This window comes from Anopheles merus, chromosome 2L, assembly GCF_017562075.2.
Source record: "Anopheles merus strain MAF chromosome 2L, AmerM5.1, whole genome shotgun sequence".
Taxonomy (NCBI): domain Eukaryota; kingdom Metazoa; phylum Arthropoda; class Insecta; order Diptera; family Culicidae; genus Anopheles; species Anopheles merus.
The window spans coordinates 41771103-41781439 of NC_054083.1; the positions used below are offsets into that span (position 1 = coordinate 41771103).

A 10337-nucleotide genomic window follows, 5' to 3' on the forward strand; every position below is an offset into this window, starting at 1 on the left:
TTTTGCTGCGTTAAGAGTGTAGCATTTATTTTATTTTTTCCCATTTTTAGAATATTTAATACGAGGAATGGCAAAGGGAAAGAGAAGGAATGAGACCGGAGCGCCCCCTAAACCTCATGCCGCCGATCGTTGTTGGTCGTTCCGAAGTTTGCGTTGAAGTACGCATCGAACCGGGACACGGCACTGCACGAGCTGCGCGCACTGCGTCGATCATTGCCGAAGCTTCCGCCGGCAAACGCCCCATCGTCCAGCTGGTCCACCGAGAAGGTGCGCGTCGTCAGCAGCATCCCCACCGAGGACGTAGTGCGCGTGATGTTACCCTGCGAGGGGAATTTCGCGACACAGCTGCACAACTTGCCGAAATTGGTGGCTGATGCGCCCGCTGGATCAAGAGCCTCCGTACCGTGGTGATTGGTCGATAGCGTCTGCAGGTAGTCGACGGTGACGATACGCCCGTTACAGTTTGCGCAGTACACGGAGCTCGGTGGTGGAGCAGGAGGACCTCCAGCAGTGGAGAGTTGAACGCCATCCGCTGTGTGCTGCTGATGCTGATCGCGACAGACTGGACAGTAGTGGCGGATCATGTCGTAGCTGGACGAGATGGGAGCAGAGTGATTGGTGGTAATACTTGGTGGTTGACTCGACGGAGGACTGCTGGAATCGCAAAGACAGGAGCTTTGCACGAAGGAAGCAGATGTGGTCAGCTGTGATTGGGTGGTTCTGTTGGAGTCGATCGTTTCCTGACTGCTTCCGGTGGATCTGAAACGCCGTAGGCATTAAATTCTGCTCAATCGAGACACGATCGAATTGCAACTTACATTCCATGGCCGCTGGAGGCGTCATTTCCGTACCCAAACAGGTACGCGTCGATTTCCTGCATCTGATTGAAGTCCAGTGAGTTGAAACTGTTCTGCACTGCAGATGCGGAGGGCGCAGGATTGGCCTGTACCAACCTAGGCTCGTCTAAACTGCCCCCAAACATTTGCCAGGGACGATCGGGTTGCGCGGAACCATTCCAGATGGGAGTTGGTAGGATGGGACGATTACAAGGCTCGATATTACTGCTCGGTGACATACTATTACTAGCAGACGTAGTAGTAGTAGTAGCAGTAGCAGTGGTAGTAGTAACACTGATACTACTTCGATCATTATTTGCTTGATCACAATTGAGTGTAAAGGGCATTGCCATCGGGACAGTGGAGCTGGTACTGGAAGGAAGCGAATGGGTCAATGAGTCTGCACTGGAGGAGCCCGTATTAGCAGACAAATAGTTTATTCCGATCGCGACCGGAACAGCGTCTTCCGGATGGCTGCCCGATACGCTGCCGCCGTTCGTAGCGCAGCTGCTGGCCGCTGGCGCGGCCCCACTATGGAGCGCGAAAAACCGGGCATTGCTCTGGTCGTACGTTGGTGGCGGGCTGGACGTGGATTGGCTGACAACGCTCTGGATCGGGCCCACAGTCGACGCTGGAGTTTCTGTAAGCGCCATTCTAAACGTCAAAGCTTACACTTGAAGGACGTCCCGAGTGCGTCGGCCTGCACCGCTCTACTTACCCAGTATGCGCGAGCTGATCAAGAAGTCACCGCCCTCGTCCAGGGTGCTCCAGTTCGCTAGCCGCAGATCGTAATCCTCTCCATCCAGGTCCGCATCGGAGTAGCGATCGTAAGCGTCATTGTCCGGCTGTGGTGATGTCGGTCCTTGATCTCGTCCGCCAGCAACGACCATGCCCATGGAATAGCCACTCGAGGAAGGTAGACTGTCCGATTCCGGGGGCAGCTGTACCTCCAGGATGGGATTGTGTACCTCGGACGTGTTGCTCTGGCGGCGCGATCGTCGCATCCGGCTGCGACGCCCCGAGGCGGACGATGAGGAACGTCGCCGGCGCTTCCGCTTCATCTCCTCGTCCATGCCGACCTTGATGATCTCGTCGTAGTCGGGCGGCGCTTCGTAGACCGGCGGGTCGTCCAGCTCTTCCGCGCCGTGCGTGTTGTTGCTGTCTACATGAATAACGCTCACTATGGATGGATTCTTCATGCTGTACTGCGGCTGGGGCAGAGATGGGCGCGGACTACTTACCTAACAGCTCGCTGATCGTTTGCAGCTGGCTCTGGAGTTCCCGCTGCTGGCGGGCCCGATTGCCCGTACGATACAGCAGCACGATGAGGGCCGAGATGAGCATGATCAGCCCGAGACTGCTCGCGATGAAGATGATCGTGGCGGTACGCAGATCCGGATAGCGATCCATCTTCGGGAAGTAGTAGTTGGGCGTGTGGGCGTACCAGCGACGATCCATCGGACCACTGGACCACTCCTGGACGCAGCTCTCCGGCTCGTCACTGTTGTCGCCGCAGTGGTCGAACCCGTCGCAGTGCAGCTGTATCGGGATGCACTTTCGGTTCTGGCACAGAAATTCGGTTCCCATGTAGCAATCTGGACCGATAGGCAGCAATCAAATGTCAAATTTATGCGAAGAAAGCATACGATCAGACCACTTACCCAAATAGCTGAACCCCGAATAGACCAATGCCAATCGGGACAAATGTCCAAAGGAGGCTCTAAGATGCACATAGAACCCGGACGTGAGCGGCACGACGAGATCCTTCCGCACCAGTGCGCTGTCCGCCTTCGTCACACTGAGCACCGTCCCGTCCGACGTTGTACCCTGTATGATGGTCAGCATCGAATGTGGACCGAGCTTCTCGAACGTGTCCACCTTCAGCGAAAGATGCGTCTTCAGGTGGGCGTACGTGTTCGGTGGCTTGATCAACCAAACACAATCATAGATCCGGCTCTCATTAGCATTGTTCAGCATCTTCATCATCGTAATAGCGCCGCCAATGTTTTCCACCACTCCGCCGCAGTTCGTGTTCGGGTGTAGGGCCACATCTGAGGCGCTGGTAGCGTGCAGAAAGGACACCAGCGCCCTGTATCCCAGCGCAGAGCCACCGTTCGCATAGAACCGTATGATCATGGACGGGCCGGTGCTCTGGAAGACGGGCGGACGAAAGATTGATCCCGATACCGCACCCAACCGCTGCCCATTCCAGTCGTAAAACTCCATCGTGGACGTTTTGGCTAGCTGAAAGTCGCTGAAGATCACATTGATCCGGCACGCTTCGACATTGCAGCTGAGCACGTACTCTTTGCCGAAGTCGCGCGGATAGTACGACGGGAAGTACGGTGTGGTGATGATCCGATGATGCAGATAGTTGTTAATGCTGGTGATGTTTTGGGCCGGTCCAGGATTCGCTTGTATCGTTTCCCGATTTCCTGCGCAAAAGATTAAAGGAATGCTTTAGGACCCTCTGCGGGAACTTCGTCTAACGCGTTCAACTGCTTACGTTCCGCAACGTATTCCAGCGTGAAGGCATGGCTGTGGTTGCTCCAGTAGACGAACTTGATCAGCACGGAGCGGGTCTGCGTTTGGTAGACCACGTCGTGGCCACAGTTTCGCCGACCGGTGTATTCCGTCGAATCGAACGGTGGCTCGGTGAACTCGAGATAATCGCACCGACACGGTGGCTCATTATGCACCGAACATTTGGCTGGGAAGTTCGAGTAGCTTTCCGTCGAGGTGGCAACAATCGATAGGGATTAAAATTATTATCCAACGCCCCCTGAATGGTTGATCCGTTTTGGCCAAGCGCCAAGCGGGCAAGTGTTGATTGCTGGGTGCTTACCTTAATGAGATTTTAAAATTGCACGACGGACAGGTTACCAGCTCGAGCGTACAGACGTTGGGGACGAACGTTTGGTTGACGAGTGCGGCCCGAGGGATCTGGAAGGTTGGAGGAAAAATGGGGTAGGCATAACGGATTAGAAATAGGCCATTTTCCTTTAATTTAGATGTATAGTATCTCTCCAATGATTTAATTTGGAATTGAAAAAGAATTAGACAAGATGTACGTCCAACTGTACCCAACTGTAAAAACAACATAATTTGAAAGGTTTTCTAAGAAAGCTTCGACTTTGCTATAAAGCTTTTAAGAAAGTTATGTGTTTCAGGGGATCTTTGTATAAGTCAGTATCGTTCGTTATGGTTTCTTATACTAGGTAACTGTAACAAAATTTAAATAATGATCCATCCCCATTATATATTATTATATCCGTATCATATATCCAGGATTTTCTACGACTGTCTCTCATTAGGGATTGCCAAGCCGAAATCAGGTCCGTCTCTATTGATATCAAATAATTTTGGCTTTGGCTGCCCCCTTTTAAGAGGTTGGTGGTGCGTGCACTCGATCTATTTAAGATTTGAACGCAGGACGAGCAAGACATGAAGCCTTGGTTTTAACAGCTGGACTACAGAACCAGCTCCACAACGTCCAGTTATTGCTGTATTTTATTTCCCGCTAGCAATATTGATACAGAGCCGCTATACTGTAATCTAAAGAAAGTTATACGTTTCTTGTTTTGCACTTCACTTCCACCATCCGTTAAGGTAACCGTCATTCATCCGTTGAAAGCAACACACGCGCGTCAGGTAACAACAGTCCTTGGTGCGTCTTAGTACTTCTAAGCCAGCTTACAGGCCTTGACCTTTGTATGCAGCCATTGTCCATTAGGTCACCGTACATGACTCACTGATAATGTAGTACCAACTAAAGACACTAATTGCAGGAAACCCGTTCCAATACTTCAATCTCTCCCGCTTGCAATCACAGTCCATTAGAGGTTGAATTTTGAAAACAACTGAAACAGTACGTTCGTCACGGATACGTCATCGATCACTCCACACTTCTGTTTGATTTCTGGCGCTACAACATTTGCCGCGTTTTTCGCATTATAATTGGCACGGTAATCCAATTAACGGCCTTAAATGACTCACAGAAATCGATTGCATTGCACCATCACCACAACCACCACCACGAAGACACTTACGTAAGGCACGGACACATTGGTCGCCTGCAGCTGGCCACGATCGCCCAGCTCGAAGTACACCCGGTGGCCATTGTACACGCCGCAGATCTCATTGCTCCGGAACACTTTCGGCAAACATTGGACCGGCGAGAGGCACAGGCACAGCGCTAGCAGTGCGATAGCGAACGGAACTGAGCAAGGATTGCGTTTAGCCAACCGGCCACTATAAAGCATACTCGAACTCGCGATAATCCTGATGTTGGGTTCGGGTTCTATTTTCGAAAAGGATTCAGCTTCCACTTTTCAACCACGGACACGTTGCACGTTTTTGGCGCGGTATTGCAATAGGTTGTGAAAAACGGGAACCAAATTGCTTGCTAAGAGTCACTTCCGCAGAGCTGTGGTAGGTGCGTGTTCGTTCCGTTTGAAAGTCGCGTTGATACTGATTTCCTACGGCCCTCTTGGGATAACGACAACGGCTTTCCGGAAGCCATACAACTGCCACAGTGGAAGGAAGATGGGCTCAACAAGGGACATTCTTGGGTACGCGGTTGTTATATCGTTCAGCGCGAAATGTGCGGGAATAGGACGACAACAAAGCACACACACACACACACACACACACACAAAAGCCATGTTACGTTGTGTTTTCGAAAGTGTCCAGCACCGCAACGCAACGGCTAATGGCGTGTTGCTTCGCCTGTGTATCTCTTAGCGTCTTTCCGTATGGTGCGCATTTGTTACATCCGTTCTACGTTATGAACGGGTAGAACGGGGATTTACTATTTAAACCAACAGCACAACAGCAAGTTCCCGGCCTAAGCTTACGACAGTGGCCAGTGGATTTAAAATTGTTTGCCTAGAAACAGAACAATACAAAGGGACAAAGCATAGTTCCATAAAAGGAAATCCATTCATTGTCCCCGCTCGAACCCGTTCAACGGTTTGTGTCTGTCTGTTGTTAGGGGGCAATTGGGGCAACAATTTACATAACTTCGGACGAATACAAAAAAGAGCTATTTGCACACTCATTACGACATACGCCGGGCAAGGAACTGGGTGTGCGTGTGCACACCTTATCCGCCCTGGGCCGACATTTATTAAAGCCACGCTGCGACGAAATGTAACACCCGAGACCGTACTTAGAACTCCATCTTCATGTCGCTCAGTGCCGCCGCCTTGCCTTTGAACGTTTGCTCGAGCTTGCGGAGAAACTCCTCGAATATGACCGTTCCCTTGAACATGCTCGTTTTCTTGTAGTCCTTAATCTTCGACCGGTTCTCCTCGCCCTCTACCGTGTTCTTTTCGTCGAATGCGTTCACTTCCTTCAGGAGATCGCTGTAATGACCAAAAAAAGGTGTTACCCATTACGCGTGCACGCATAATCCAACGCATAATTCGCAAACTTGTGCAATATCTTACATTATCGTTGGCACATCGGTCGGATCAAACTTGGAGGCAATGTTCGGGTTGAAGGGTATGCACACCTTGCCCGTCTTCGGATGCACGCAGAAGGGCGACTTCAGCAGATGGTTAAAGCCCTTCGTGACGTTAATGTCGAGCCGCGGGTAGGTGAACGCAAGCGTCACTTCCTCCACGATGAACTTGAACCGCCGGTACCTGTTGCTGTTGCCGGACATGCGTAGTTCGTCAAAGTACGCCACGAACTCCTTCCACACGCCCTTCGAGTCGTTCGCCACCGCTTTGAAGCGCTTTTCCAGCTCCGCCCGTACGGATGCATCCTGCACGAGCGCCAGCAGCTTCCGCACACCCTCCGGCTTGCCGAACATGTTCTGATCCACCAGGCAGATCTCTTCGAACAGTGGCGCAACGATGCGATAGGCGCGCCGCACGCTGTGGTGCATCTCGTCGTGTATGATGACGCGCGAAGCCGTCCCCTCGCCGCCCGATATCAGCAGATTCAGGTACATGGCGATGGCGGACCGGGCGGCCGTATCCAGATGGCGGGCCGCCTTATCCGACACCCAGCAATGGATGCCACGCCGACCGCTGAACACCCACAGCAGATGCTCGAAGCCAAAGTCTTCGCGCAGCGCCTCGTCCAGCACGCGGCACGCAATCGACATAAACTTCCAGCACAGCTGGCACACGTTCGCCTCGTTGCAGCACGTGCGAATGTCGTCGTAGTCGGTCATGTCGATATCGAACACCAGCTCCCGCTGGACCGGCTGGATGGCGGTGCTGCCCCGGTGATCCTTCGGCCGGATGTTGTACACCGCACCGATATCGATCTTGAACGGTGCCTTCGAGCATATTTCCCGCTCCAGCTCCTGCTGCGTCTCGAACGATTGGTAGCGTATGTAGATGTCGTCCTGCAGGGTGAAGGAAAATTCTCGGTTCGAAAACACGGACGATTCGGCTAAGGTTGACGCACGGGAACGTATCAAGTGGGTAGAAGAGACCGAAAATAGTAGTAACGAATTAATGAATGAAACGGTAGCCCAGGGAACGTAACAGTTTCTCTGGGGAATAATAAGCGAGAAGCACTTACAGCGTCCGTACGACATCCACCGGTAAAACTGCTTGTGGGGGAACAATCGTTTGTAGTAGAGTGGCAACAGGTCCTGCAGTATGTTGGGATCGAACGTTGCTTTTGGTTTCACGGTAGAATCTTCCAGTTCAGGCATTTTTACAACTATTTAATACAAGCAATTAGGGATTGTTTGGACGCACTGCGTTTTATGGGAATGCAAACGAACGATCGAATAAAATGCGCGCCAAACTCACGTAAACAAATAAACAAACGTTCCCGTTGACAGTTGTCATTTTACAGCGGTCTCAAATACAGCGGTACTTCTTTGCGGTACTCGTTGATACAGTTGTTTATTAATTATTATAATTATCCAGGAGTTATTTTACTTGAATTCCTGTGTTTTATCATAAAAGTAGAAAAATGCGAGTTTTTTTTAACAATTTTGTACGAATGTTGTGAAAACTTGCATTGAAGGCAAGCCTTCGCCATGGCCAAGGTAAATAGAGTCCAATCCAAAACGTCACCATGCTGCGCTCACCTGATGTATACGTATGTTGCACAGGTGTCACAATTTCTTCTAAAAAAAGAGAAAAGCACAAGAGAAAAAGTGTAAATACGAACGTTTTCCTCCGAAAAAAAGAGTATCACCAAGCTTGTTGCAATCAAGATTCAATGCTAAAACTGTCCCCGGGTAGGCGTGGAATCGGGCCACGTCGGAGATAAGACGTGGAGAAGCAACAGCACATTATTCTGCGGGCGATAAGAAAGCAGACCACAACATCTATACGCATACATTGGCTCAGGCCAGGAGGCAGAAGGGTGACGAAAGCAGACGACAGTGAAAGCATCCGCCCGCCTTGGTGTCACTGGCATCGAGCGACGAAAGGCAAGAAAACACCAACACCACCGCTGTCGTCGTGTGGCAAAACTGTCCCGGACGGGGTGTGATCCGCCGACGGCGGGACGTCCGGCACCATGTACTGCCTGCAGTGTCTCATCCCGGTGCTGCTGATTCCCAAGCCGACGAACCCGGCCCTGATGCAGACGCATGTGATGTTTATCGTGCTCTATCTGATCGGCTTCTTTCTCGAGCGCAAACCGTGCACCATCTGCAGCCTGGTGTTTCTAATGGCCGTGTTCCTGATCTGCAACAGTGGCGTCGGCAACTGCCTGTTCTGGGGCAACTGCGAGGGCCACACGTGCGACAACGGCTAATCGAACCGGACGCGGACAAGTCGAAGACGCGTGAGCTGATGCGCTGGTAGGGCAGTGGTTACTTCCTTGTTTACCGCTTTGATTTTAAACACTTTCTATCCTGATTTATCTCTCCATTTCCACCGTTTTCTATCCAAAAATGGCCAAAGATTTAGACAAATGCGTGTTAATTGTGAGGGTGCACGAGGAGATGAAAACGAAGCGAGACAGAAATCTTAAAAGCGTTAAAAGCGCCAGCACCATGTTTAGATAAAATAATTCTGTTTTTTTTCGTTTTAGAAGTTGAGTTTGGAATTGTTTAGTAAAAATTTTGCCTTACGATTGGATGTAGGTTTCGTTGTTTCACTCGTGTGGAGTCCTGGATTTATAGGTAATTTTTTTTGAGAACACAAAGACTGCAGGACGCAGATCAATCTTAAACGCAAAGGCGGTTGTGCTGTAAACGGGAGATTTGATAAACTAGCTTGAAGCGTGCGTGCAGACGAGCGCAGCATAAACATAAACATAAAAAAAAACATTAGTCGTAGCTTGCCCGATGTGATTGATACTGGAGAAGGTGTGCGCGAAGGTGGGCATGTGTCCAAAGGAATTATGAAGCAGCAAAAGCTTAGAGAAAACATACAGGATAGAGCAACAGAAACAGAAAACTTTACTAGCTTAAAGTAGTGACACGTTTTTTGGAACAGTAATCGATACGGCGTGTAGTACGCATTCAGGTTTAATGGTTGTTTGTTAACGATATTTATATATTGGCAGTTCTAAATTCAAAATTGATAAAAACGTCCCCCCTATCATTGTTCTGGCCGAAGCAGCTGGTCATTAAGGAATGAGTGCTTCTGTGCCAAGAAGTGCCCCAAAAAAAAAAATTAGTCCCTCAAAAGTGCGCATCATTACTCCCGAGGGTGTCACTAGTGTGGTTTCGTGGGGGAATTTAAGCTATACTTCACCTACAAATATCAAAAAACAAACCACCCACAGTGGATTAAAGGAAAAAGACTCAACAAAGACGCTACAAAAGCACGAAAACTCACGCGAACTTAGCCCGCGCAGCGTGTTGGCGAGGGGTGCAATTCGGATAACGATAACTTGTACATAGTTATGAACATACATGTAGTATTTATTTTTTTTAAATTACAATCCTTAATGTCCTTAGGTTAGCGTGTTGAAAATCAATTAAAGCAGCAGCTGTACACACCATTAAATAAAACCAACTCAAAATAATGTCAAATTGTTACCATAAAAAGGGGTGAAACCGGAACCTCGTGCAGAGAAAGAAGAGAGACGCATCATACACGTTTTTAAAATCATATTTATAAGATTTATTTGTCAGCTTTGAACATACACAGTTGAATGCTGTCTAACTCAGCTTTTTTTTGCTGTTGCTTGCTGTATCGTTCCCCTGGCGGGAAGTGGGTGTGCTTGCCGGGTTTTTCTTTTGTATGTTGTTGCTTGCTAAAAGGGGATCCTCAATTAGTAAAAACCATCTCCGAAAGCCGACTGTCTTGTTGAAGTCGCTCGCGCTTGTACTTGTACATGGGATGTATTAAATTTTCCCTCCCGGTTCCCAGGTACCAACAAACACACCACTCGTCTTCCATTCGCTTTCCCAAAATGCGTCGGCGCGTTCACTTATCACTTCGAGCAGATTGTGGTTCAAAGAAACGCGCTTTGCGCTTCACGTACACACACACACACATTACTCAAACGCGCTAATCAATCCAGTTAATTCCTTCTTTACTCCTTCTTGCCGAAGGCGATGTTTAA

General features: G+C 49.7%; 3 protein-coding genes across 4 annotated transcripts; 1 reads left to right on the top strand and 2 right to left on the bottom strand.

Annotated features, from left to right (window-relative positions):
• Nucleotides 1–15: 15 nt before the first annotated feature.
• LOC121592782 lies at nucleotides 16–5297 on the bottom strand. 2 transcript variants are annotated; one of them, XM_041914570.1, is made up of 8 exons: nucleotides 4886–5297; nucleotides 3682–3779; nucleotides 3343–3563; nucleotides 2498–3271; nucleotides 2078–2431; nucleotides 1555–1998; nucleotides 819–1476; nucleotides 16–759 (listed from the first exon to the last, which is right to left on the bottom strand). In XM_041914570.1, the coding sequence occupies exons 1-8, from the start codon at nucleotides 5096–5098 to the stop codon at nucleotides 108–110; spliced, it is 3414 nt and encodes a 1137-aa protein (XP_041770504.1). In that variant the 5' UTR covers nucleotides 5099–5297; the 3' UTR covers nucleotides 16–107. The 2 variants fall into 2 exon arrangements, with proteins under 2 accessions (XP_041770504.1, XP_041770503.1); XM_041914569.1 differs by having other exon boundaries at nucleotides 1555–2016.
• A 594-nt stretch (nucleotides 5298–5891) lies between these two features.
• On the bottom strand, nucleotides 5892–7622 carry LOC121592786 (DNA primase small subunit). Its single transcript, XM_041914580.1, has 3 exons — nucleotides 7377–7622; nucleotides 6287–7244; nucleotides 5892–6202 (listed from the first exon to the last, which is right to left on the bottom strand). Exons 1-3 carry the CDS (start codon nucleotides 7510–7512, stop codon nucleotides 6007–6009), a joined length of 1290 nt encoding a protein of 429 aa, XP_041770514.1. The 5' UTR covers nucleotides 7513–7622; the 3' UTR covers nucleotides 5892–6006.
• A 287-nt stretch (nucleotides 7623–7909) lies between these two features.
• LOC121592788 (bladder cancer-associated protein) lies at nucleotides 7910–8899 on the top strand. The gene is made up of 2 exons (XM_041914581.1): nucleotides 7910–8619; nucleotides 8723–8899. The coding sequence occupies exon 1, from the start codon at nucleotides 8334–8336 to the stop codon at nucleotides 8571–8573; it is 240 nt and encodes a 79-aa protein (XP_041770515.1). The 5' UTR covers nucleotides 7910–8333; the 3' UTR covers nucleotides 8574–8619; nucleotides 8723–8899.
• The last annotated feature ends 1438 nt before the right edge of the window (nucleotides 8900–10337 follow it).